Source organism: Ovis canadensis, chromosome 3 (assembly GCF_042477335.2).
Source record: "Ovis canadensis isolate MfBH-ARS-UI-01 breed Bighorn chromosome 3, ARS-UI_OviCan_v2, whole genome shotgun sequence".
In the NCBI taxonomy this organism is placed as follows: domain Eukaryota; kingdom Metazoa; phylum Chordata; class Mammalia; order Artiodactyla; family Bovidae; genus Ovis; species Ovis canadensis.
This window is the reverse complement of record NC_091247.1, coordinates 215,079,993-215,106,296: the sequence shown is the minus strand read 5'-3', so window position 1 is coordinate 215,106,296 and position 26,304 is coordinate 215,079,993. Positions and strand designations below refer to the sequence as shown.

Below are 26,304 nucleotides of genomic sequence, written 5' to 3'. Positions count from 1 at the left end.
TTGGATATTGACCAATCATCAGAGAAGCAGTTTCAGATTATTTTCTCCCATCATGTTGGTTGCCTTTTCATTTTGAAGATGGTTTCCTTCCTGAGCAGAAGCTTTTTAGTTTGATGTAGTCCCACTTGTTTATTTTTGCTTTTGTTGCCTAGTGGTCTTCTTTCTTGGAGGTGCAGCTTCTGTTTGAAAAGCCTCTTGTACTACAAAGGAATACAAATGACATAGAATACCAACAACAGCCCAGCAAGGCGCTAATCCTAATTTTAACCACTGTATTCTGTCTGACCTCCAGATAGGCTGTTTTCAATCTGTCTTCCTTTATGTTTAGCATTCTCCTTTGTCTTCTCTGCTTGGGACAGACTTTGATATATTTTTGGCACAGTATGCTCAGGTTTGTCTGGGTACTCTCTACTCATGGGTAAAATGAAAATGTTTTCTTCATCTCTCTTGCACAGGAAGCAAGAAGAACTTAAGGTTTCCAATGGAAAAAAAAGAGGTTGGTTAGAATAAAAATTCACAGGAGCCAGGGATAAAAGCAAGAAAAGTGCCTTATTAAACAGTGGAGACAAACTCAGGATAAAAGAAATACAATTCTGGGATCACTGGAAGCAAAGAGAGAGAATCTGGTCTTTACATGGAGCCAAGCCGAAGTGGTGAGAATGGAAAAGGGCTGAACCCAAGAGGCTGGACAGAGGTATTCTGATTGAGATTTTGGAAAAATTAATTAACTAAGGTGGACCTGGGCTTCCCCAATGGCTCATAGGTGAAATATCTGCCTGCAGTGTGGGAGACGCAGGAGACGCAGATTCAATCCCTGGGTTGGGAAGATCCCCTGGCAGAGGAAATGGCAACCCATTCCATTATTCTTGCCTGAATGGACAACAGGAGCGCCTGCACGGCTACAGTCCAAAGAGTTGCAAAGTGTTGGACACGACAGACCAACTGAGCACACAGTTTCAACCTAGGTGAACTTTATATCTGCTTGGGCATGTGTGTGTGTGTGTGTGTGTGTGTGTGTGTGTATATTAATACTTGTGACATAATTTAATGTAGAATTTCCCCCCAGAAATTTATGAAATTGTCTCAGTGTGTCTTAGATGGTCCTGACCCTTTCCAGTCTCCTTTTCTTGAACTTGGCTGCTTGCTTTGGCATCTTATGCTGTTCTCATTATCATCTTTTATCCTTCAGTGTGAATAGATATGGTGGTGGCAAGAATACACAGAACTGTACAAAGATCTTCACGACTCAGATAATCACGATGGTGTGATCACTCATCTAGAGCCAGACATCCTGGAATGTGAAGTCAAGTGGGCCTTAGAAAGCATCACTATGAACAAAGCTAGTGGAGGTGATGGAATTCCAGTTGAGCTCTTTCAAATCCTGAAAGATGATGCTGTGAAAGTGCTGCACTCAATATGCCAGCAAATTTGGAAAACTCAGCAGTGGCCACAGAACTGGAAAAGGTCAGTTTTCATTCCAATCCCAAAGAAAGGCAATGCCAAAGAATGCTCAAACTACCGCGCAATTGCGCTCATCTCACATGCTAGTAAAGTAATGCTCAAAATTCTACAAGCCAGGCTTCAGCAATACGTGAACTGAGAACTTCCAGATGTTCAAGCTGGTTTTAGAAAAGGCAGAGGAACCAGAGATCAAATTGCCAACATCCACTGGATCATGGAAAAAGCAAGAGAGTTCCAGAAAAACATCTATTTCTGCTTTATTGACTATGCCAAAGCCTTTGACTGTGTGGATCACAATAAACTGTGGAAAATTCTGAAAGATGGGAATACCAGACCACCTAACCTGCCTCTTGAGAAACCTGTATGCACGTCAGGAAGCAACAGTTAGAACTGAACATGGAACAACAGACTGGTTCCAAATCGGGAAAGGAGTACATCAAGGCTGTATATTGTCACCCTGCTTATTTAACTTATATGAAGAGTACATCATGAGAAACGCTGGACTGGAAGAAGCACAAGCTAGAATCAAGATTGCCAGGAGAAATATCAATAACCTCAGATATGCAGATGACACCACCCTTATGGCAGAAAGTGAAGAGGAGCTAAAAAGCCTCTTGATGAAAGTGAAAGAGGAGAGTGAAAAAGTTGGCTTAAAGCTCAACATTCAGAAAATGAAGATCATGGCATCTGGTCCCATCACTTCATGGGAAATAGATGGGGAAACAGTGGAAACAGTGTCAGACTTTATTTTTTGGGGCTCCAAAATCACTGCAGATGGTAACTGCAGCCATGAAATTAAAAGACACTTGCTCCTTGGAAGAAAAGTTATGACCAACCTAGATAGCATATTCAGAAGCAGAGACATTACTTTGCTGACTAAGGTCCGTCTAGTCAAGGCTATTGTTTTTCCTGTGGTCATGTATGGATGTGAGAGTTAGGCTGTGAAGAAGGCTGAGTGCTGAAGAATTGATGCTTTTGAACTGTGGTGTTGGAGAAGACTCTTGAGAGTCCCTTGGACTGCAAGGAGATCCAACCAGTCCATTCTGAAGGAAATCAACCCTGGGATTTCTTTGGAAGTAATGATGCTAAAGCTGAAACTCCAGTACTTTGGCCACCTCATGTGAAGAGCTGACTTATTGGAAAAGACTGTGATGCTGGGAGGGACTAGGGGCAGGAGAAGAAGGGGACGACAAAGGATGAGATGGCTGGACGGCATCACTGACTCGATGGACGTGAGTCTGAGTGAACTCCGGGAGTTGGTGATGGACAGGGAGGCCTGGCATGCTGCGATTCATGGGGTCGCAAAGAATAGGACACGACTGAGTGACTGAACTGAACTGAACTGAACTCATTTTGATGAGCAGAGATGGAGAGATTACTTGAGAGTGGGGATGCAAAATTGCCTTCAGTTCAGTTCAGTCGCTCAGTTATGACTGACTCTTTGTGACCCCATGGACTGCAGCACACCAGGCTTCCCTGTCCAACACCAACTCCTGGAGCTTGCTCAAACTCATGTCCATCGAGTCAGTGATGCCATCCAGCCATCTCATCCCTTCTCTTCCTTTCTTCGATCTTTCCTAGCATCAGGGTCTTTTTCAATGAGTCAGTTCTTCCCATCAGGTGGTCAAAGTATTGGAACTTCAGTTTCAACATCAGTCCTTCCAATGAATATTCATTCATAAAGGACTGATTTCCTTTAGGATTGACTGGTTTGATCTCCTTGCATTGAAGGTAGTCTCAAGAGTCTTCTCCAACATCACAGTTCAAAAGCATCAATTCTTTGGTGCTCAGCTTTCTTATGCTTCAACTCTCTAGAAATGCCTTTAATGATAGTAGTAATCTATGTTGCATTCCACCAGGCTGACTGAAAAAGTGTGATTCTAAGATCATAGTCATGAAGAAGGATCCTGCCTTCCGATTGTGTATATCAAGGCAGTAAGACACTATAGGACCCCTCCCCAGCACAGCTCACAGTGTGCCTGATGCTGCCTTAAGCCTGTCTCTTGTATTATCTCATTTAACTCTTTAATACTGATTAAACAATGTATTGGCATACGCTGTACAGCCAAGTGATTCAGTTGTACATATCTGTATTCTTTTTCATATTCCTTTCCGTTATATCCTATCACAGGACATTGAATACAGTTCCCTGTGCCGTACAGTGGGACCTTGTTGTTCACCCATCCTACATATTTAATAGTTTGTATCTGCTAATCCCAAGCTCCCAGTCCTTCCCTCTCCCACACCCTGACCCCTTGGCAAGCGCAAGTCTGTTCTCTGTGTCTGTGAGTCTGTTCCTGTTTCATAGCTAAGTTCACTCGTGTCATATATTAGAGTCCACATATAAGTGACATCATGGTATTTGTCTTTTTCTGACTTACTTCACTGAGTATGACAGTCTCTAGGACCATCCGTGTTGCTGCAAATGGCATTATTTCATTCTTTTTTATGCTTGTGATTCTTTAATATTCACATGAGATTGCAAACGATACTATTGTATAAGACTTGTATGAGTTACTTTTATTATTACCCCCATTTTATAGAAGAAGAAACTTTGGCTCGGTTTGCCTTCTGTCTGTGGAAAAACTTTAGCCAAAGAATAAGTTTAACCAGAGAAGTGAGAACATGCAGGAACAAAGGAAAACAGTCAAAGGAGGCCAAATAATAAGAGTTTAGACATTAACTAAAGAGTTTAGACACGGTCAAGGACCTCTAGTTCCTTCTCAAGGGCTATGGATAATATTCTGAGCCATATCCTGTGAGCTGCCTTATAGATACTGAAACCCCAGGTGGAGAAGTTAACTGCAGGATGACCTGACTTTGGCCATGGTATAAACTGCCACAATTCAAAGAATTGGCCTTAAGGAAATGAGAACAAACCGACCTTGGAATTGAAAAATAAGTGTACTTAATCGAGGTGATGCTGCTCAGATCACCAGTGACTAATTTCCAGATGACTGTCAGAGCTGACTGTGCTATTTCTGCATGTTGCCCCCTCCCTCAGCCTGTGAAAGCTCTAGCCCACTGATTGCCAGCCTGTCCAAAGGCCAACTCCTGTCCTTTGGACAATCCCCACTGATGGTTCAGTCACTCAGTCATGTCTGACTCTTTGCAACCCCATAGACTGCAGCACGCCAGGCTTCCCTGTCCTTCAGTATCTCCCAGAGTTTGCTCAAACTCATGTCCATTGAGTGGTAATGCCATCCAAGCATCTTATTCCCACTAGCTGCTGGTATCCAAAATAAAGCAAACTTTCCTTTCCATCACAACCTGGCCTCTTTATTGGCTTTTGAGCAGCCGGTTTCCTTTTTGGGTTATATTACCTCCAAATACCATGATGTTAGAAGTTAAGGCTTCAACATATAAATTTTGAGGGAGAGACACAGACTCACTCCACAGCAGCCGCTATTTCTGAGCATGCTTGGCTGATTTTTCCTGTTCTCCCAGGCTTTTGATGGTGTGTCTCAGGGCATACTCATTGATCTTGATTTTTTCTCTTCTCTATCCTGCTTCACTCCTTTGGTGGCCTCGTCCATGCTGTGGCTTTAAACACACATCCATATACCTACCAATGACTCTGAAGTTTACATTTTTAGCTCAGACCTTTTGTGTCAACTCCAAATCTACACATCAGCTGACTTAACATCTCTCCTAGGGAGTCTCATAGACATGTTTGTAACTTTTTGACAGTTATAACCATATCATTAGAACAATCATTTTAATGAGTCTGCTAATTCTTACATCTGTATCAGTTCTGGCTTGGTTTTGGTGGATTTTTCCCCTTGTTATGGATCGTATTTTCCTGCTTTTTTGAATATTTCATATTCTTTGATTGGCTGTCAGACTGTGAATTTTATCTTGTTGAGTGTGGGATATTTTTGTAATTCTATAACTATTTTTGAGCTTTGAACTCGGACTCAGTTACTTGGAAACATTTTGAGTCTTGCTTTTAACATTTATTAGCTGGGACCAGAGCAGCATTTAATCTATGGCCCACTGTTCCCTGCTACGAGATAAGACCCTTCTACTAGAGGAAAACAATAGAATGGGAAAGACTAGAGATCTCTTCAAGAAAATTAGAGATACCAAGGGAATACTTCATGCAAAGATGGGCACAATAAAGGACAGTAATGGCATGAACCTAACAGAAGCAGAAGACGTTAAGAAGAGGTGGCAAGAATACATAGAAGAACTATACAAAAAAGATCTCCATGACCTAGATAACCACGATGGTGTGATCACTCACCTAGAGCCAGACATCCTGGAATGCGAAGTCAAGTGGGCCTTAGGAAGTATTACTATGAACAAAACTAGTGGAGGTAATGGAATTCCAGCTGAGCTCTTCCAAATCCTAAAAGATGACGTTGTGAAAGTGCTGCACTCAATATGTCAGCAAATTTGGAAAACTCAGCAGTGGCCACAGGACTGGAAAATGTTAGTTTTCATTCCAATCCCAAAGAAAGGCAATGCCAAAGAATGCTCAAACTACCGCACAATTGCACTCATCTCACACACCAGCAAAGTAATGCTCAGAAGTCTCCAAGCCAGGCTTCAGCAATACGTGAACCAAAAATGTCCAGATGCTCAAGCTGGATTTAGAAAAGGGAGAGGAACCAGAGATCAAAATGCCAACATCCGTTGGATCATCAAGAAAGCAAGAGAGTTCCATAAAAACATCCAAATCTGCTTTATTGACTATGCTAAAGCCTTTGACTGTGTGGATCACAATAAACTGTGGAAAATTCTTAAACAGATGGGAATACCAGACCACCTTACCTGTCTCCTGAGAAATCTGTATGCAGGTCAAGAAGCAACAGTTAGAACTGGACATGGAACAACAGACTGATTCCGAATTGGGAAAGGGGTAGGTCAAGGCTGAATATTGTCACCCTGCTTATTTAACTTATATGCAGAGGACATCATGAGAAATGCTGGACTGGATGAAACACAAGCTGGTATCAAAATTGCCAGGAGAAATATCAATAACCTCAGATATGCAGATGACACCACCCTATGGCAGAAAGTGAAGAACTAAAAAGCCTCTTGATGAAAGTGAAAGAGGAGCGTGAAAAAGTTGGCTTAAAGCTCAACATTCAGAAAATGAAGATCATGGCATCTGGTCCCATCACTTCATGGCAAATAGATGGGTAAGCAATGGAAACAGTGAGAGACTATTTTTTTGATCTCCAAAATCACTGCAGATGGTGACTGCAGCCATGAAATGAAAAGATGCTTACTCCTCGGAAGAAAAGTTATGACCAACCTAGACAGCATATTCAAAAGCAGAGACATTACTTTGCCGATAAAGTTCCATCTAATCAAAGCTATGGTTTTCCCAGCAGTCAAATATAGATGTGAGGGTTGTACTATAAAGAAAACTGAGCACTGAAGAATTGATGCTTTTGAACTGTGATGTTGGACTTCAGGGAGATCAAATCAGTCCATCCTAAAGGATATTAGTCCTGAATATTCATTGGAAGGACTGATGTTGAAGCTGAAGCTTCAATACTTTGGCAACCTGATGCGAAGAGCTGGCTTATTTGAAAAGACCCTGATGCTGAGAAAGACTGAAGGCGGGAGGAGAAGGGGACGACAGAGGATGAGATGGTTGGATGGTCTCACTAACTCAATGGGCATGAATTTGAGTAAACTCTGGTAGTTGGTGATGGACAGGAAGGCCTGGCATGCTGCAGTCCATGGGGTCACAAAGATTCGGACATGACTGAGTGACTGAATTGACCCACCCTACCTAATGCCCCATACGTTTGGAGGTTTTCCAGTTTGGTTGGGTTTCCCAGGTGGCACTAGGGGTAAAGAACCTGCCTGCCAATGCAGGAGACGTAAGAGATGTGGGTTCGATCCTTGGGTGGGGAAGATCCCTGGAGGAGGGCATGGCACCCTGCTCCAGCATTCTTGCCTGCAGCATCCCCTGGACAGAGGGACCTGGCTGGCTATAGTCCATAGGGTCGCAAAGAGTTGAATATGACTGAAGTGACTTGGCATGCGTGCATGTTGCCTCTAATTTTAGTTTTTAAAGGAACCTCCATTCTGTTCTTCATAGCGACCGTGTCATTTTACACTGCCACCAACAGTGTAGGAGAGTTCCCTTTTTCCCACACCTTCTTCAGCATTTATTGTTTGTGGATTTTTTTTTAAACATACAATATAAATGATTTATTAATAGCAGATCATCCTCATGGGCTAAGTGGTCAACCAGACATCCAGAATGGAGCCACAAGTCCAGCGCAGCCTCTGAGCCTCTTGCTCTGACTCCAGTAGAGTGAGCACGTTGCCCTAACGCATGGGGCCTTTCATACTTCGAATGATGGAGTTGCTCACCTCGTCCGTGAATTCTACATGCACCAACTTGACTGTCTCTGCAAACCAGTCCTGCCCAGTACCTTGGTGACCCTGGCAAGCTTAACGGGCTGCACACAGCTTGTGTCTGTGGTGGCAGTATGGTGGTGATTGGCCGGAGAGCTATTGTTTGGAGATTTTTTTGGTGGTGGCCATTCTGACCAATGTGAAGTGATACCTCATTGTAGTGTTGAGTTTCATTGCTCTAATAATTAGTGGTGTTGAATATGTTTTCAAGTGCTTTTTGGTAGGGTATTATTGGGTCTTCCCTGGTGGCTCAGACAGTAAAGTATCTTTCTGCAGTGTGGGAGACCTGAGTTCAATCCCTGAGTGGGAAAGATCACCTGGAGGAGGGTGTGACAACTCACTCCATCATTCTTGCCTGGAGAATCCCATGGATAGAGGAGCCTGGTGGGCTACAGTCCATAGTATCACAAAGAGCTGGACCCGATTGAGCGACTTAGCACACACACATTCAGGGTGCTATTACCTCTAATCATCTCAGAAGGCTTTTTTCCTCCATCCTTCAGTAATTTCCTCTCCTGTGGGTGAATATTTGTAAGGATCTTCTGGAGTTCTCTGTGTGTGGCTGATTCCTCTCTGACACTAAGTTCTGTGCGCTTGTGGCTTTGTATCTTCAACTCAAGGAGTCTGCTGAGCCCTACCTGGGTTTCTCCTAGCACGTCAGCTTTGAATCTCTCTCAAGGCAGTTAAGCTGAGACAATCATAGGATTCAGTCTCTCAGGAATCATTGTCTTCAGTACCTGAGGGCCAATGTCTCAAACACCATTGTTTCACATATTTGATGCTTTTGTTGCTGCTATGGTTTGTCTGGTTCAGGCGGGAGGGTCCATCTGATCTCTGTTACTCCATCTTTCTAGGCTGCTAGGGGTGCTAAGTCGCTTCAGTTGTGTCCAACTCCTTGCGACTACCAGGCTCCTCTATCCAACGGATTTTCCTGGCAAGAATACTGGAGTGGGTTGCCATTTCCTTTTCCAGGGGATCCTCCTGACCCAGGGATGGAACCCATGTCCTTTACATCTCCTGCGCTGGCAGGCAGGTTGTTCACCACTAGTGCCACCTGGGAAGCCCTCTCTAATAGGCATTTATTAAAAACTTTATGGTCTTCCCAGGTGGCACAGTGATAAAGAATACACCTGCCGATGTAGGAGATGCAAGAGATGTGGGTTCAGTTTCTGGGTAGAGAGGATGCCCTGGAGGAGGAACTGGCAACCCACTCCAGTATTGTTGCCTGGAAAATTTCATGGACAGAGGAGCCTGGTGGGCTACAGTCCATGAGGTCACAAAGAGGCGGACACGACTGAGCATATGGACACGACTGAGCACACACACACACTAGGCATGTTCAAAAGAGGATTCATGTTTTTTAATAAAATCTCCTCCCTTTGTAGTCTTCTGCATCTAGTTGACTTCTTTCCTTTTCTCATCCTTCTCTCTCCAATATTTAATCCATCAGGAAATATGTTGGCTCTCTGCAAATTTTGACTACTTTGTATCACTTCCACTAAATCTACCTGGTCTGAGTTACCATCAGTTCTTGCTGGGGTAACCATAATTGGTAGCCAGTTACTCCTAACTGGTCGCTTTCATGCTTCCCGCCACCCCCACCCCCATATATACTCTGGCCACAATCCAGAAGCCAGAATAAGCCTTTTGAACTATGAGTTTGTATCCATGAGCTCTGTTTTGGCTGTCTTTGTAAGTCTCTAATGGAGCCAGCATGTTCTTGCCTTGGGGCCTTTGCACTGGCTGTTCCCTCTTCCTAAATGTTTTCCACCTAGGGCTTCCCAGGTGGCGCTAGTGGTAAAGAACCTGCCTGCCAATACAAGAGATGTAAAGGACAAGGGTTCCATCCCTGGGTCAGGAGGATCCCTTGGAGAAGGAAATGGCAACCCACTCCAGTATTCTTGCCAGGAAAATCCCTTGGACAGAGGGGCCTGGTGGTTGCAAAGAGTAGGACACGATTGAAGCAATTTAGCACCCCTAGCACTTGAAGTCTCTGAATATCTGAATTTTTTCAATCTTGCTAAATATAAGCTTTCTCAATGAGGTTATTTCCTTAAACCTTTCAAAAATTAAAAAATATTTTAATATAGCTCTGAGAGTTGGAGCATAAAGAAAGCTGAGCTCTGAAGAATTGATCCTTTTGACCTGTGGTGTGGGAGAAGACTCTTGAGAGTCCCTGGGACAGCAAGGAGATCAAACCAGTCAATCCTAAAGGAAATCAGTCCAGAATATCATTGGAAAGACTGATGCTGAAGCTGAAGCTCCAATACTTTGGCCACCTGATGCGAAGAACTGACTCCTTAGAAAGACCCTGATGCTGGGAAAGATTGAAGAAAGGAGGACAAGGGATGAGACGGTGGGATGGCATCACCGACTCAATGGACATGAATTTGAGAAAGCTCCAGGAGTTGGTGATGGACAGGGAAGCCTGGCGTGCTGCAGTCCATGGGATCGCAAAGAGTTGGAGATGACGGAGCGATTGAACTGAACTGAATGCAGCTCTGTCTTTCCTTTTGGAACATCTTCCTGTTGTTGTTTAGTCACTAAGTCATGTCCAACTCTTTACAACTCCATGGACAGTAGCCTGCCAGGCTCCTCTGTCCATGGGATTTTCCAGGCAAGAACACTGGAGTTGGTTGCTATATCCTTTTCCAGGGGATCTTCCCGACCCAGGGATGGAACCCACACCACCTGCATTGGCAGGAAGGTTCTTTACCATGGAGTCACCTGGGAAGCTTGGGTAAAACATCTACACTGCTCAAAATTGGGAAGATCAAAAGAGAATACAGTGGTAACTTTTCTTTTTACTCCTATCTTCCCCCAGAAACCACCACTGTTTCTTATTTAACCTTCCAGTGATACTTTATACATGTAAAAGTAATATATAACTACTCTTTTAAAAATACAAATGGTAGTATTTTGTTACACTGTTCTGCTTCTTACTTTTTTCATTTATCTGTCTTAGAGATTGAATTACTATGTTGTATTCTATTATTTGGATATTCCATAATTTACTTGAAACTTTGGTACTAGAATTTTCAGAATTCAGGATTCTAATACTTTGCTATAACCAACAATGCTGGAGTGTGTACCCTTGTACATGGGTTATTTATCTCATATATGAGAATATCTGTGGGAAAAATTCATGGAGTTGGAATTGTGGGGTCAAAGGAATGTGCCTTTGTAACTTTGATTGCATGTTAGCAAATTGCTCTGTACAGAGTTTGTACCAATTTACATTCCAAACAAAACAAAACAAAACCAAAAAACCCCCCCAAACCAAAACAATGCATGAGTGACTGTCTTCTCTATGTCTTCACATATAATATATTACTGGTAAATCTTATTGGTAAAAAAAAGTGGCATCTTAATTTAAATATATTCCTTTTTATGAGTTAGGTTAATCCCAAAAGTCCAAAAGCAATTTGTATTTTTTTCTATTAATTGCCTATTCACAGAATATTGGTTTTGTCCTTATTTTTCTATTCAGTGCCCTTGAAGAATAAGATGGACATGACTTTTGGGGAAGAGAGTGGGAACCAGGAAGGTCAGAGCAGTCATTGAATTCTCCTGAGGTCCAATAAGGATAATTGGACCATACAATAAGGTCCAAGATAATTACAATAAGGACCAAGGACTCAGAATCTTAAATTTGCCAAGAATCTTAGAAATAACATACAGCTTAAATTTTTTTAGATCTAGTTTTAGTTTTCACCATATTCATCTCCACCCACTCCACTCCTATCTCCGTCAGAATCCTGAAAGTGTTTCACTTCTAAAAACATTTCTAAACATTAAAAAAACTGCAACCAGCATATACTCTTCAAACGTAGCCCACGCCACTTGTGTATGCTTTCGTGTAGACTCCATGAGAAAACGTTTTCTTTTCATTTTCACCTATAGAAGTCCACGATCCTGAAATCCCCAATCCTGACATTTAAAATGCTCTTAAAAATGGAAAGTGTTTTAATAAGTTTGACACCAAAACTTATTTAGTGGCAAAACCTGACAGTAACTGATAGGTACCTATCCAGAGTGTTTATCACACTTACTATGACTATTCAAATGTTTTTTCAGAAGAGTTCTTCTTTTTAAAAAACTGGAGTATAGTTGTTTGCAATGTTGTGCTAATTTCTACTGTATAGCAAAGAGAATCAGCTATATGTATACATATATCCCCTCCTTTTTGAATTTCCTTCTCATTCAGGTCACCACAGAGCACTGAGTAAGGTTCCTGTGCTGTACAATAGGTTCTCATTAGTTATGTATTTTATACATAATATTAATAGTGTACATGTCAATCTCCCAATTCATCCCACACCCCCTTTCTCACCCTGCCATCTGTCGTGTCCATGTGGCTGTTCCCTGCATCTGTGTTGCCTCTCCTGCCCTGCAAATAGGTTCATCAGTACCATTTTTCTAGATTCCACATGTATGTGAGAATATATAATATCTGTTTTTCTCTTTCTGACTCACTTCACTTATCTGCGGTCTTGCAAGGTGCTGCCCTGGACACTGCTGTAATATGACGGTATTACATGACACAGATGGTACATCGCATTTCTGGAATCTGTAAAATGTTGAACACTGAAAGGCACTTGGACTTAAGGGTGTCATGTAAGGGACTGTGGACCTGCATTTAGACTTACAAACTCGTCATTACTCAGGAATGTTTTAATTCTGCCTTGATCTTCTTTAATTCAGGCCTGTGCGAGTCAGCTCAAGTAAGGTTGTTCAGACAAGTCCAGCAGAGTCATTTGTGCAATAATCAGTTCAGTTCAGTAGCTCCGTTGAGTCCGACTGTTTGTGACCCCATGGACTGCAGCACAGCAGGTCTCCCTGTCCATCACCAACTCCTGGAGCTTTCTCAAACTCATGTCCATTGAGTCGGTGATGCCATCCCACCATCTCATCCCTTGTCCTCTTTTCTTCAATCTTTCCCAGCATCAGGGTCTTTTCTAAGGAGTCAGTTCTTCACATCAGGTGGCCAAAGTATTGGAGTTTCAGTTTCAACATCAGTCTTTCCAATGAATATTCTGGACTGATTTCTTTTAGGATTGACTGGTTTGATCTCCTTGCTGTCCAAGGGACTCTCAAGAGTCTTCTTCAATACCACAGTTCAAAAGCATCAATTCTTCGGTGCTCAGCTTTCTTTTAGTCCACCTCTCATATCCATACATGACTACTGAAAAAACCATAGCTTTGACTAGACAGACCTTTGTTGGCAAAGTAATGTCTCTGCTTTTGAATATGCTGTCTAGGTTGGTCATAGCTTTTCTTCTAAGGAGCAAGCATCTTTTAAACTCATGGCTGCAGTCACCATCTGCAGTGATTTTGGAGCCCCCCAAATAAAGTCTGTCACTGTTTCCATTGTTTCCCATCTATTTGCCATGAAGTGATGGGACTGGATGCCATGATCTTCATTTTCTGAATGTTGAGCTTTACGCCAACTTTTTCACTCTCTTCTTTCACTTTCATCAATAGGCTCTTTAGTTTTTCTTCGCTTTCTGCCATAAGGGTGGTGTCATCTGTGTATCTGAGGTTATTGATATTTCTCCCGGCAATCTTGATTCCAGCTTGTGCTTCATCCAGCCCAGCATTTCTCATGATGTCCTCTGCATATTAGTTAAATAAGCAGGGTGACAATATACCTGCAATAATATCATGATAATATTCTGGTGTAAATGCTTATAATGTTTATCCCAAGTTTTCAGTCCTTCTCTGGCTTTTAAACATATCTTAAATAATATAAATTATTTGGAAATATTGTTAATGGGATTTCCCTGGTTGTCCAGTGGCTAAGACTCTGCACTTCCTCTACAGGGGTACAGGTTCCATTCTTGGTCCAGGAACTAAGACCCCACATGCTGGGAGGTGTGGCCAAAAAGTAAATACATATGTAAATAAATGATTAGAAAAAGTACTGTTAGTGACTCAATTTGGGAACAAAAATTTCATACCACTCTTCTCTTAAGGAATATTTAGAGATTGGAAACTGACCTGTTTAAAAAGATCTTGTATCTGCAGCTGTTTATGTGGGAAAATAAAGATTTTCTTTGTAGTGTATAATCAAAACGAAAGAGAGAGAGAAAGTGTCTACAACTCTAATGATAAATGTGTGTAGCAACTTAAGTATTCCCATTGCCTTCCTATGAAAATATTTTACATATGATTTCACTAAATATTTTAAAAAATCAATTAGTCTTTTGGCTGTGCTGGGTCTTCATTGTTGCGTGGGCTTCTCCTATTGCCCAGCACGGGCTCTAGAGTACACTGGCTTCAGTAGTTGCAGCTGGAAGGTTGTGGAGCCCAGGTGCACGGGCTCAGTTGCTCTGAGGCATGTGGGATTTTCCCAGAGCAGGGATCAAAACTGTCTCCTGCATTGGCAGGCAGACTCTATGGCAGAGCTGCCAAGGAAGCCCTGACGTCACTAAATATATTTATATTTATTAAATACTTCTTTTAATTCATTTTACACAATGGGCTTTCCCATAAAATTTTAGTTGGAAGACATCCTATATTCAGTTACACCATGGTATAAAAATGGAAGAGGACAATGATACCTAGATATGGTGGAATATATCTTGTGCAATTCTTGGGGGAAATAAAGGTGACCTTTGGTTTGTTTCAGGTGAAGAACGTGGATGGGACTATAGAGAAGAGAATTTATTTCACATGGTGTCTTTCTGCATTAGTGATTTTAATATGGATTCTTAGAAGTTATCAACAACTGGTCAGATAAAAAAAATTTTTTTTAATACACTGCTGTCTGGATTCTGACCTAGGCAATCCCGAGCTCAGTCTTCCACTTCCATCACTTTCTTGATCCAGTCTACGTAGTTGAGGAGATTGGTGTAGAACCCGTACCCTTCACCACACCCGATGCCCCAGGACACGATGCCCGTGGCCACCCAGCGGTCATTTTTCTTGTCACTCACTGCAAAGACCCCTCCACTATCCCCTTGGCAGGAATCTTGCCTTGTGGCTGGGTTCCCAGCACAGAACATGTTTTCAGAAAACACATCATTCCTGTTTTTTTGCCGGAGCCAGCGCTCGCAAAGCTCTCGCCTAGCTACTGGCAGACGGACAAATCTGAGGTTGTGAGAAATTCTCTCCTCCATGATCCCAAAGCCACTGACATAGCCCATGAGACCTGGGTCATAGAGGGTCTCGTTGTCTGGGAGGCAGATTGGCAGGAGGTTGGGGCCCAGGGTGACGCTATTTTCCAGCTCCAGGAGGGCGAGGTCCCCCTCGAAATTGTGGGACTCTTCCTGGCGGTAGTCTGGGTGGATTATGACCCTACGGACCGGGTGGTTGGACAGCTTGGTGATATCTTCCACATTGACGTGGCCCAGGAACACATCTAAGTTGGGGGGCCCCTGAGCCTCGTGGTCCTTGGGGTTGATGGTGTGCGCGGCCGTGAGGATCCAGCGGTCCCCCAGCAGTGCACCGCCCCCGGGCCCATGGATGTTGGTGTAGGCCTGCCAGGGGAAGTTGCCCAGCTTGGCCTTCTGGCCTCCAATGATGCGCTGCCTCTGCTCGACAGGGTGGACTGGCTTCCCGCACACTGGGGAGGAGAAGATGGGTTCAGGGAGAGAAATGTCAGTGCCTGTCCGCCTACCTCCCTCCATGGCCTGTCCCCTCCACTTTGTCCCTCTTTTTGGTTCAGGACCCTTTCCTCTCTTCCCATCTTCCCAACCCACCCCTCTCCTCACCCCTGGTCTTTGGCATATTGTCAGCCACCTCTGCTTGTTCTTGTTTTTCTTCCCCAGGGCTTTTCTTGCCCTTTTTATTTAATCTTGGTCTCACATCTGCTCAGTGAAAAGTCCAGGACTGTCAACTGCCCTTCTGGGGCATCTCTTCTCCTTTCTTCAGATGCCCCATGTCTGTCTTCAGCTTCAGGCTGGACTGTCTCTCTCTTGTCTATGCCACCCCTCCTCCGAGACCCTGCATGGCTGCCAAGGCCACAGAGGACAGTGGAGGGCTTCCACTCACCTGGCAAACACCGAGGCATCTTCTCTCCTACCAGCTCATTCTTCCAAATGCCCTGAGCCGTGCAGGTGTACAGCCCTGAGGGGAGAGGGGGCTGAGCTCAGGCTGGGGGGTAGGTGTGGGCAGGGACCGAGAGTACCAAAGCGAGGACAGAATGGAGGAGGAACAAAGGGAAAGGTTGGAATACCTGCGGATGGGATACTGAAAGTGTGTGTTTTGAAAAGCTTCATGTGTATGTTTTTGTTTTGATGCTAAATGGAAAAATCAGAATACTTAACTCATACTCAGTGTGATCCCTATGTGTGAAAGTTGACACAAAAACTGGAAGGAACTTATCAAGAAGATCTTATCATTATTGCATCTTGGTGCTGGGTAGTGGGTGATAATGGGAGTTATGTTTTATTGTTTTATTTTTTGAGGGTGTTTGGCTCTGCTGTGCAAATCTTAGTTTCCCAACCATGGATTGAACTCGAACCCTCAGTGGTGAAAGCATGGAGTCCTAATTGCTGGACCGTCAGGGAATTACCTGTAGCTATGTTTTCTGATTGGGGACAGTGTACCTTGCTTGACCTCAACATTTTATCTCATTGAAGCACCTTGGTGATGCTTTCAGATACGCATCATTACCCTCCTCCTAGACACAAGGAGGGCTTCCCTTGTGTCTCAGATGGTAAAGAGCCAGCCTGAAGTGTAGGAGACCAGGGTTTGATCTCTGGGTCAGGAAGTACCCTGGAGAAGGGGAAGGCTACCCATTCCAGTATTCTTGCTTGGAGAATTCCATGGACAGAGGAGCCAGGCAGCCTACAGTCCATGAGGTCTCCAGAGTCGGACTGACACTAGAGTTGAGGAAACTGGGTTTAAATAATTTATACAAGGTCATATAACTTCTAAGTGCCAGAACCAAGATGCAAATGGAGTGTTGTCTTACTTCAAAGTCCAGCTCTTAAATAATACCCTATATAGCCTGTAAACATGGAGAAGGACATGGTAGCCCACTCCAGTATTCTTGCCTGGAGAATCCCATGGACAGAGGAGCCTGGCAGGCTACAGTCCATAGGGTCACAAAGAGCCGGACGTGACTGTGTGACTAACAGCAACAACAATTGCCTATAAACAAGATATTTTTTTCTTTTTTTGGCATGTTTTAAACCTACAAATCACATGATTTCTTTCATCAAAAAGCTTTTAAGATACCCATTGATGAGTCTGAAAGTAATTTAGTAATGTATAAAGTCACAACACAGCAACCTGAGAGGGGATGTGGGGAGAATGCCGAGGAAACCCCACTGATAAACCTGTAGAGGGGGTGCTGTTGGGGGTGCTGCTGAGGGTGGGGGTGGTGATGGTGGGGGTGGGGGTGAGAGAGAGCTGTTTATGAGAGATTTGAGTCTTTCATCCTATCAGCTCAAATGTTTGCTCTTTCAACCTTATTAGAAGCCTCTTGGCACCCCTGAAGCCAGTGCCCGGGATAAATATCTTAATATTCCCTCCTTGGAGACTCTGTTGGAAGAAATTGCAGATGTTCCAACGAGAGGGAGAAGACAACCATTTGCACGTGTCCCTACCTCGCTCAGACTCGCTTGTGCCGTCTTTGGTGTGCATCTTGTAGAAGGGCTCGTGGCAGTAGTACTGGATACGGGCCTCGTAGGTATTCACCCCCTCTCTGGTGGTGTAATTGAAGGCCCCGTTGGGCAGGCTTCGGGGCTGCCCACAGTCCTTGACTTGGAGAGAGCACAGGGCCGTGTGAGAACTGAGAAGGACTGTACCAGAACTTCAGTGGGAGGGGTGGGAACCCGTAGAACATGCTGAGAGCCTTCGGGAAATATGGTCATTGGGGGCTCTTGCGAGGCATGATAATTGGATGGGATAAAACTCAGTTCTGGGCAGAGCCCCTCATCTGCAGAGATGAAGGCCGACTGGTTCCCCGTGAGCTGGAGCCTTCAAAGGACAAGTCAGGGGAATGGCTTTTGGGGGTCACGCTTAGGCCCAACCCTCTTCCCTTCTCCTGGGGGGAGACACATGCTTGAGTTGCAACTTACTCCTGCACCTGGGCATGGCACGGTGCCATGTGCCATCATCCTGGCAGACAGCTGTGAAGGACAGGAGTGCCTTGTTCCCCTGTTGGAGCAGAGGTGGAACAGCCGTTAGTACAAGGAGGCCCTGAGGCTCCCTCCTGCCCTTGCCCACAGGGAAGCAGTAAGGAGGCAAAGTCAGCTCTCAGCCCTTGAACCTCAACACCTGTGGATGTGGCTCCTGGGCCCTTCTTCCCAGCCGGTCCCCTCATACCAGACTGACAGCTGGGCTCACTGAGCCACACAGCAGGAAGTCAGAGTGGGGGACTTGCCTGGTGGTCTAGTAGTTAAGAATCTGTCCTCCAGTGTAGGGGACCTGGGTTCGATCCCTGTTCGGGGAACTAAGATCCCACATGCTGGGGAGCAATTAAGCTCGAATGCCACAACTACTGAGCCCACATACTGACACAGCCAAATAAGTAAATAAATAAATAGTTAAAAAAAAAATAATATCGGAGCTAGGGCTAGTTGTTATATCCAATAATCCCCTCTCTAGACTCTTGGGGGATTTCAAGAGTTTCCACTGAGGTCCAGTTGAACCCCATAATTTTATTTAAAAAAATATTTATTTATTATTATTTATTTTGGCTGCTTTGGGTTTTAGTTGCAGCACTCAGGATCTTTAATCTTCATTGTGGGATCTTTAGTTGAGGTATGTGGGGTCAGGTTTCCCGACTAGGAATCGAACCCACCCAGGGATTGAACCCTTGTCTCTTGCGTTGCAGGTGGAGTCTTTACTGCTGAGTCAGATAAAAAGTAAATAATGTGAGATAAACTGTGTGACTAGGTTTAAAGTTGGTGATGTGAATGATAACAAGGTAAGGGTGCTGGGGGCATAGACGGGGCGGGTTGCAACCTGAACGGGAGTGGGCGGCGTGCCCAGGACCCCCAAGTCCTTCCTGGACTAACGAGCAGTGATCTGGCTGACTCATCTCTATTCAAAGGGAAGTTCCACGAAACCTGTGTGAACATGTGTGTTTCTTTGACTGTACCTCCCACATCCAGAACACTGCCTGTCACTGAATCAACACTTAAAATGTTTGTTGGGTGAATTCACCACAACAAACCGAAGGTCTCTTCTCTGATTCAGGGTGGGTCTTCTGAGGGGACCTATTGGACAAAGATGGGATGTCCAGTCCCAGGTCCCTAGCCAGGGTATGGTTTATAAAAAATAGCATTAATTAATTAATTAACATTATTAATTGCCTTCACTGGTTCCTCACTACTTTCTGTAGTTGTGGCGCATGGGCTTAGTTGCCCTGAGACACGTGGGATCTCAGTTCCCCAACCAGGGATCAAACCCTCGCCCCCTGCACTGGAAGGTGGATTCTTAACCACTGGACCACCAGGCAGTCCCGAGAGGAGCATTTTAGTCTCCTAGCTTTTGTGAGATTGACCAGTGGAGCAAACTGCATTCTTTCCTGGGTCTGCAAAGCTCTGGACAGGGTGGTGGGTCTGGGGTAAGACCACCGGTAGACATAAACGGAGCCTCTTCTGATTGTTCGATGGAATGCTGCCCGATTCATGAATCATCGAGTAAAGCCAGGTAGGTTTTAAAAACAAAAACTGAGAGCCCTGGAGCAAGAGGCAGGGCATTTGTTGCCAGTCCCTGCTGTACACAATCCCAGTGAGGCTGCGTGAGTGAGGCCTCGCGCTTCAACTCCACCCCTGCCTGTTCAGTTCCTCACTGCATAGTGAGTTATAGGGCGAGAACCTGTAGTTCTTAGACTTGGCTGGGCATTAGAATCACCGAGTAACTATAGGTAATCCTGACACCCATGCTCCCCTTCAGACCCATGAACTAGTCTCTAGCAGGGGACTGGACATCAGAATTTTGAAATCCTATTTCCAGTGTGCAGTCAAGTTGGAGCAGGCCGGGTAACCCTTCCAGCTCAAACATGCTTATGTTTCCATGTGGGGCTGAGCCTCCATCTTCCGTGTGAATTATGCCAGACTCTGGGTTAGCTCCCTCCCCTCGGCCCTGGCTCTTACCTCCACAAGCTCGTAGCCTTTTTTGCACGTAGCGATGAAATAGTCCCGGTACTGGTATTGAGGCTGCAGGTCCTGAATGATGGTGAATGCGTCCAGGGTCTTGGGCTGGGGGCACTTGATGACTGTTAGGGAGACCAGAGGGCACATTTATTTCCGAGCCACTGGCCTCCTTTCTGCCTGCCTCATCCTGCCCCCTTTCTGGCCTGTGAGGGCCCCCGGGCAGCCTTACCTTCACTGGTGTAGTACAGCTTCCAGCCCCGGCTGTCCCCTGACTCGTCCGTGAAGAAGAGCAGGTCCACTGAGTTGCTTTGGGCATCAATGCGCTCGGGCCTTTGCTTTCCACAGAACTCACCAATGTTCCTCCCGCTGACATAGATCTGCGGTGGTGGTGGGGGTGGACGGAAGGAGGGTCATGTCTCCAATTCAGACACAGGGCTAGGGTGGTGGTGCCAGTGGTGCAGATCCTGCTTGGTGTATGTTTTCAGCTGGAGGGGAGAAAGTCTCCCGAGGACCCACCGGCTAGGAGTGTGCACTAAGTTGCTCAGTCGAGTCCAGCTCTTTGCGACCTTATGGACTGTAGCCCGCCAGGCTCCTCTGTCCATCGAATTCTCCAGGCAAGAATACTCAAGTGGGTTGCCATGACCTCCTCCAGGGGATTTTCCTGACCCAGGGATTGAACCTGAATCTCTTACATCCCCTGCACTGGCAGATGGGTTCTTTACCACTAGAGCCACCTGGATGCCAGGTGTGTAGGACAACTCATGTGGGACATTGGCCATTTCTGCGCGCATTGGCCAGATGGTCCAGTGAGGAGGAGGGGTGAGAGGAGATGCGTGGGGATGGGGACGAAAGGATTTCTCTCTGGGGGTGGGTTGGCTGTACCTGCAGCTGGTCGTAGGGACAGTGTATTTGCTGATGGTCATCAATTTCAAAAGGCTCCAGGAATTGGAGGTGGAGGGTGTGGCCTCGCTCTACTCGGATACTGTAATTGCAGCGCAGGTCAGGGGGGTAGGGTCCGGGATACTCCAAGCTGGAGATGTAGCCCGAGGGCTCCGTGAACAGCTCGCTGCTGCATTCGGCTGGGGGAGCAGAGCGAGAGCGGGTCACCTAGAGAGCCCCACCTTGCTCAGTCCCTGCCTCCTCTGAGACCACCCAGGCAAGACCTCACCCTGGCAGGAACGCCCATCCTGCTGGAGCTCATAGCCTGGACGGCAGGAGCAGAAATAGCCGCCGACATAGTTGTGGCACAGGTGCTGGCACCGGGGCGGGGGGTCCTCCTCAACCGAGTTGAGCTGCAAGGCACATTCGTCCAGGTCTGGAAAAGATTCCAGAAGGAAGGATTCAATTCCACAAAAGCCAGGGTGGGGGGGGCGGGGCAGGGACCTGTGGAGGCACTGGTCTCAGCGAGGTCACTCATCAGAGGCCTAAGGACAAGGTTATCTCAGGCCACCTGGAACTCCCGGCCCCTCTGACTCTTTCTGGGACCTGCTCAGTGGGGACAGGGCCCTGGTGGATAGTTCTCTCCTAGCAAAAGCTCTCTTGGGAAAAAACAAGAAGGCCTGGCTTCCCGATTCTTTGGATTCAAGAATTCCCTCTTCTGGCCCCCACTCAGTCTGAGCCCAGGAGCCCGGCACAGGCGCCACTCACCCACGGCTTGGTAGTATGCCAGGAAGCCCTTGTAGAACATGACGGTGCCGTTGTCCTCGTTGGAGAAGTCTGAGTGGAAGGTCAGCAGCATCTTGTTCCCTTGGGACATGAATTCCTTCCTTCCCGGGGGGTTGCCCAGGGGAGTACCCAGCTGCCCACAGAACCTCCCCATGGTCTTCTTATCAGCAGAAATCTATGGAGGAGGGACAGGCGGACAAGCTGTTGAGGGGACATATCCCACATGGAAGGCCATGAAGGTCATCCTTCTCTTGTCCCAGAGAGGGGATCCCGTCCCACCCCACTCCCCTCACCCCCCCACCCCCGATGGTCTCCAGCTGCTCTCTACCTGCTGGGCTCTGGCTGTTCCAAATTCCCTAGAGGCCTTTCCTCTGTCCTGCATCCCCACCGACTGACCTTGCACGTTATCCCGTGTCTGGGACTCGGCCCTCCCTTTTTATGACCCCCAGCTATGACAAACCTAGACAGCATATTAGAAAGCAAAGACATCACTTTGCCAGAAAGATACATCTAGTCAAAGCTATGATGTTTCTAGGAGTCATGTATGGATGTGAGAGTTGGACCATAAAGAAGGCTGAGCGCTGAAAAACCGATGCTTTCAAATTGTGGTGCTGGAGAAGACTCTTGAGAGTCCCTTGGAGAACAAATAGATCAAACCAGTCAATCCTAAAGGAAATCAACTCTGATTATTCACTAGAAGGACTCATGCTGAAGCTGAAGCTCCAATATTTTGGCTACCTGATATAAAGAGCTGATTCATGGAAATGACCCTGATGCTGGGAAAGATAGAAGGCAGGAGAAGGGGATGACAGAGGATGAGATGGTTGGATGGCATCACTGACTCAGTGGATGAATTCAAGCAAACTCAGACATGCTGAAGGACAGGGAAGCCTGGCGTGCTGCAGTCCATGGGTTTGCAAAGAGTCTGACACGACTTAGTGACTGAACAACATGTATCAGACCTTTCTTTACCCCCATCTGCTTCTGTGTCCGCCTCCCACTGGTTGCCTTTACCTGGTTTCTATCATTCCTTCATCCCTAGAGCCTGGAGGGTCTGCTTTACCCTCTGTCCTGTCCTTCCACCTTGTTTTGGTCAACCCATTCCTGTCCAGCCATGACTCCTGATATTCAGCTGAGTGTGAGCATCCGGGACCTGCCAGCTTAGCAAGCATCACTGAGCTCTCCTTACCTCTTCCTTCACAGATTTCTTGACTCCTGCAAAGCAGAAGACGTCCCTCCTCCTATCTCATCCCCACTTTGCCTGCTACCAGGACCCTCCCTATGAGCACTGCTGACATCTCAAGTCCTCTGGGCTGGGAAGATATGGCATTTTCATGGTATTCTTTTATACCCTCCAGGGGATCTCCTGGAAATAGTATTTATGGGCTGTGTGTAGGCCCTATCTGAATCCCAAATCAAGAACCTCATTTTTAAAATTTTAATTTTATTTTTAGGCTGTGTTGTGCAGCACGTGGAATCCTAGTTTCCCACCTAAGTTCCCCAGGAATCAAACCTGGGCCCCCTGCCTTGGGAGCACAGAGTTTTAGCCGCTGGATCACTGGGGAAGTCTCCAGGAAACTCATTTTTATTGGATGTAGAAAGAGGGACTGGGACGGGCCCTTGGTCGTGACAGAGGAGAGGGGACTGAGCCCACTGTCCTGGCTGCAGACCACCCTTGAGCCACCACCACACACAAGCCGCTTTCCCACGTCCCTGTGTTCCTGGTGAGGAGGCAGCCATGGAGTGGTGACACTCTCCATGGCAACAGGGAAACTGAGGCAAGGATGTTTCCAAAATCCTCCGGGCAAGTAAGCAGACAGGGAAGGTTTTTCTGACTCCTGTGGACAGTGCATTCCCCAAGAACAGGGCTTGTCCCCTCCCTCTCTGTTTCTCCCCTCTTTGCTCCATGATGGTCTCTCAGACCAGTGGCCTCCCATCCTCAATACCCCTGGACTTCCAGAGCCCCACCTGGCCATCAGCTTTCACCAGCTTGGGGCTGTGTCCCCAGGCAGGGTGTCCTATCCAGGCTGGTCAGACCCCGGGTCCCCAGGTTCCAGAGACACTCAGTTCTCCCTCTGCCCACCCCCCTCATCTGCCCCCTACCTTGACATAGTCATAGAAACAACCATCCGAAGGCTCCAGGTCAAACTGCCAGAAGACAAGCTTCACTCTGTACCCTGTGGGTACTGTGATCACAGTGGTCCTCTCAAAATTGTTAGGGTAAGGCTTGGGGAACAGAGGGGACATCACCTCCCCGTAGAGCCTCTGAGGGGTGGGGATGGCACCTCCAACCCCGAAGAACAGGACTGGCAGCAGGAGGTATAAGAGCCACCTGCCAAAAGGGAAAAGGTGTCTGTAGGGTCGGAGGGGTGCAGACCCTTGCTCTCTGGTAGGGGATGGGATTGCCGTACCGCTGGGCATTTTCCTCTTGGTCCATTCTAGATCTCAGGGAGATGTCCTAGGGTGGGTGGGGAGGCTGCAGGGGGCAGGCTGGTCTCTGCAGCTGCTGCACTGGGTGCTCCTCCCCGGGGCCAGTGTCCAGTCCAGAGGTCATCACGCTCCCCCCACCTCTCTCCCCAGCCTCCTCCCTGCCCTGTTGCATCACTCTGCTCCCCTTCCAGGAATTGGGCTGGCTTGGACCAGTAAACTAAGGGTGAGGGTTTCCAGTCATGGTCTCTGAAATGGCTCCCACATGCTCAGCAAGGCCTCTGGGAGAGACCGCCTATGGAAGAGGGTCTCAGGTACAGAGGCTGACTGTCTAGACCGAGGGACGGGCTCCCCCAACCCCACCTTGCTGCTCCCTATGAGCTGGAGGAGGAAGGCAGTGTGACCTCACCTCCTGGGTCTGAGTCTCCTTTCTCCTCTGGAGGAGAGATGGGGCATGCATTTTCAAGCGTGCACGTGTGGGCACACTGGAGGAATCAGGTGTATGGGGAGGGTCAGGGTGCTCGCACGTCCCTGAGTAAGTCTGGGACAGGGGGCCCCCTGTGCCCAGGATCGTCCCCTCTGGTGTCTCCCTCCCTCCTTGGTTCCCACCAGGCTTACTCACATTTCTTAAGGCCTGTTGTTGGATCCCTGACTCTCGTGACAGCGTCTTCATGCACTCTGGGTGCAGAGAGAGCAGGGTCACGCAGAGGAGGGAAGGGGGAGGGAGGGACTGTGGAGGGGGAAGGGGTGACCGTTCCGGGATGAATGTTGTAGGGAATGAGCCATTTGCATAAACAAAACCAAAAAAGAAAAAAAAAAAATTGTTTCGGTTTAGTTTTGGTTGTGAAATGCCTGATGGTGCTGCCACCTGCTGGCCTTCAGGGTAAGGGCTGGAGAAGGTTCTGCATTTTTAGGGATAGAAAAGCCTTGGGTTGGAGGCCCAGATGCCCCTTTCTAAATCTGATGGGAATCCCGCCCCCTTTCTTCAGGGCCCTTTCTGGTGACTGTGGCTGAGTGTTCAGGGTTCCTACCCAAAGAACAGTGGAAACCGCAGTTGAGGGGGGTCTTTTGTGACCCTCTCTTCTCCTTTAACCCCATTCTCCCTGTCCTTAGTTAGCCAGAAGCTCTGGTACAGGAATGATCAGGGATCAATGCCCAGGATAATGGGACAAGAGCAAGGATTAGAGATGGGGAGTGCAGGAGGGTGCAGAGGAGAGAGAAGCTTGCTTGATCTAGGGTCCCACCCTGCTTCCCTCAGCAATGACACTTAGAGGGAACTTATCTGAAGTTCTAGTGGTTAAAACTCTGTGTTTCCAATCCCTGGTCAGGGAACTAAGATCCCACATGCCATGTAGTGTAGCTAATAAAGAAATTTAAAAAAATGACACGTAGAACAGGGACTGCTGTGACCCCAAAGCACCAGTAGGGTCTGGTTTAAGACCCTCCTTGGGCTTCCCTGGTAGTCCAGGAATTAAGACACCCAGCTTCTCAAGCAAGCAGCATGGCTTTGATCCCTGGTCAGGGTACTAAGATCCCAGCAAAAAAAAAAAAAAAGACAAAGGCCCTTCCTCCCCTCTCAATGGACTCAGGCCTGCTAATGAGCTTGTCCCTTAGGGAAACAAGGGCAGCTGAGGATGGGATGGAGATATTCTCAGCATCTGGTCCAGAGTGTGAGCCCCTGAGGGTCATGGCTCCAGGGGCTGGGCAAACAGGCTGGCTGTGGACCACCAGTTGTGGATGTGACTGGTAATGGAAGTAAAGTCTGATGCTGTAAAGAACAATATTGCATAGGAACCTGGAACGTTAGGTTCAGAATCAAGGTAAATTGGAAATGGTCAAACAGGAGATGGCAAGAGTGAACACTGACATTTTAGGAATCAGTGAACTAAAATGGACAGGAATGGGAGACTAGGAGGAAGAGTAGGTCAGATGACCGTTATGTCTACAACAGTGGGCAAGATTCCCTTAGAAGAACTAGAGTAGCTCTCATAGTCAACAAAAGAGCCCCAAATGCAGTACTTGGGTGCAATCTCAAAAAAATGACAGAATGCAAAGAAATAGAGGAAGACAATAGAATGGAAAAGACTAGAGATCTCTTCAAGAAAATTAGAGATACCAAGGGAACATTTCATGCAAAAATGGGCACAATAAAGAATACGGTATGACCCTAACAAGCAGAAGATATTAAGAAGAGGTGGCAAGAATACACAGAAGAACTATACAAAAAAGATCTTCATGACCCAGATAACCACGATGGTGTGATCACTCACCTAGATCCAGACAATCTGGAATGGGAAGTCAAGTGGGCCTT

The 26,304-nt window shown here is 46.5% G+C and overlaps 1 protein-coding gene and 1 pseudogene across 2 annotated transcripts; both read right to left on the bottom strand.

The window, feature by feature from the left end:
* Positions 1-7,662: 7,662 nt before the first annotated feature.
* LOC138436432 (small ribosomal subunit protein eS28-like) lies at positions 7,663-8,608 on the bottom strand (annotated as a pseudogene).
* A 5,920-nt stretch (positions 8,609-14,528) lies between these two features.
* Positions 14,529-24,847, bottom strand: C1R (complement C1r). 2 transcript variants are annotated; one of them, XM_069581400.1, is made up of 11 exons: positions 24,616-24,847; positions 23,670-23,898; positions 21,549-21,741; positions 21,070-21,216; positions 20,784-20,980; positions 20,131-20,278; positions 19,902-20,023; positions 17,877-17,955; positions 17,403-17,558; positions 15,841-15,915; positions 14,529-15,412 (listed from the first exon to the last, which is right to left on the bottom strand). In XM_069581400.1, coding segments are annotated over exons 1-11 (2,118 nt in total). In that variant the 5' UTR covers positions 24,618-24,847; the 3' UTR covers positions 14,529-14,642. The 2 variants fall into 2 exon arrangements, with proteins under 2 accessions (XP_069437501.1, XP_069437500.1); XM_069581399.1 differs by lacking the exon at positions 24,616-24,847 and adding an exon at positions 23,978-24,161.
* Between the last annotated feature and the right edge of the window lie 1,457 nt (positions 24,848-26,304).

Excerpts from the sequence above, each read along its gene's own strand:
- C1R (XM_069581399.1), bottom strand. The coding sequence starts at position 24,003 with ATGGACCAAGAGGAAAATGCCCAGCG. Across the intron at positions 20,279-20,783 it reads GTCCCTACGACCAGCTGCAG|ATCTATGTCAGCGGGAGGAA; the intron begins GTACAGCCAACC and ends CCACCACCGCAG. Across the intron at positions 15,916-17,402 it reads CACAAGCGAGTCTGAGCGAG|GGCTGTACACCTGCACGGCT; the intron begins GTAGGGACACGT and ends CTCTCCCCTCAG.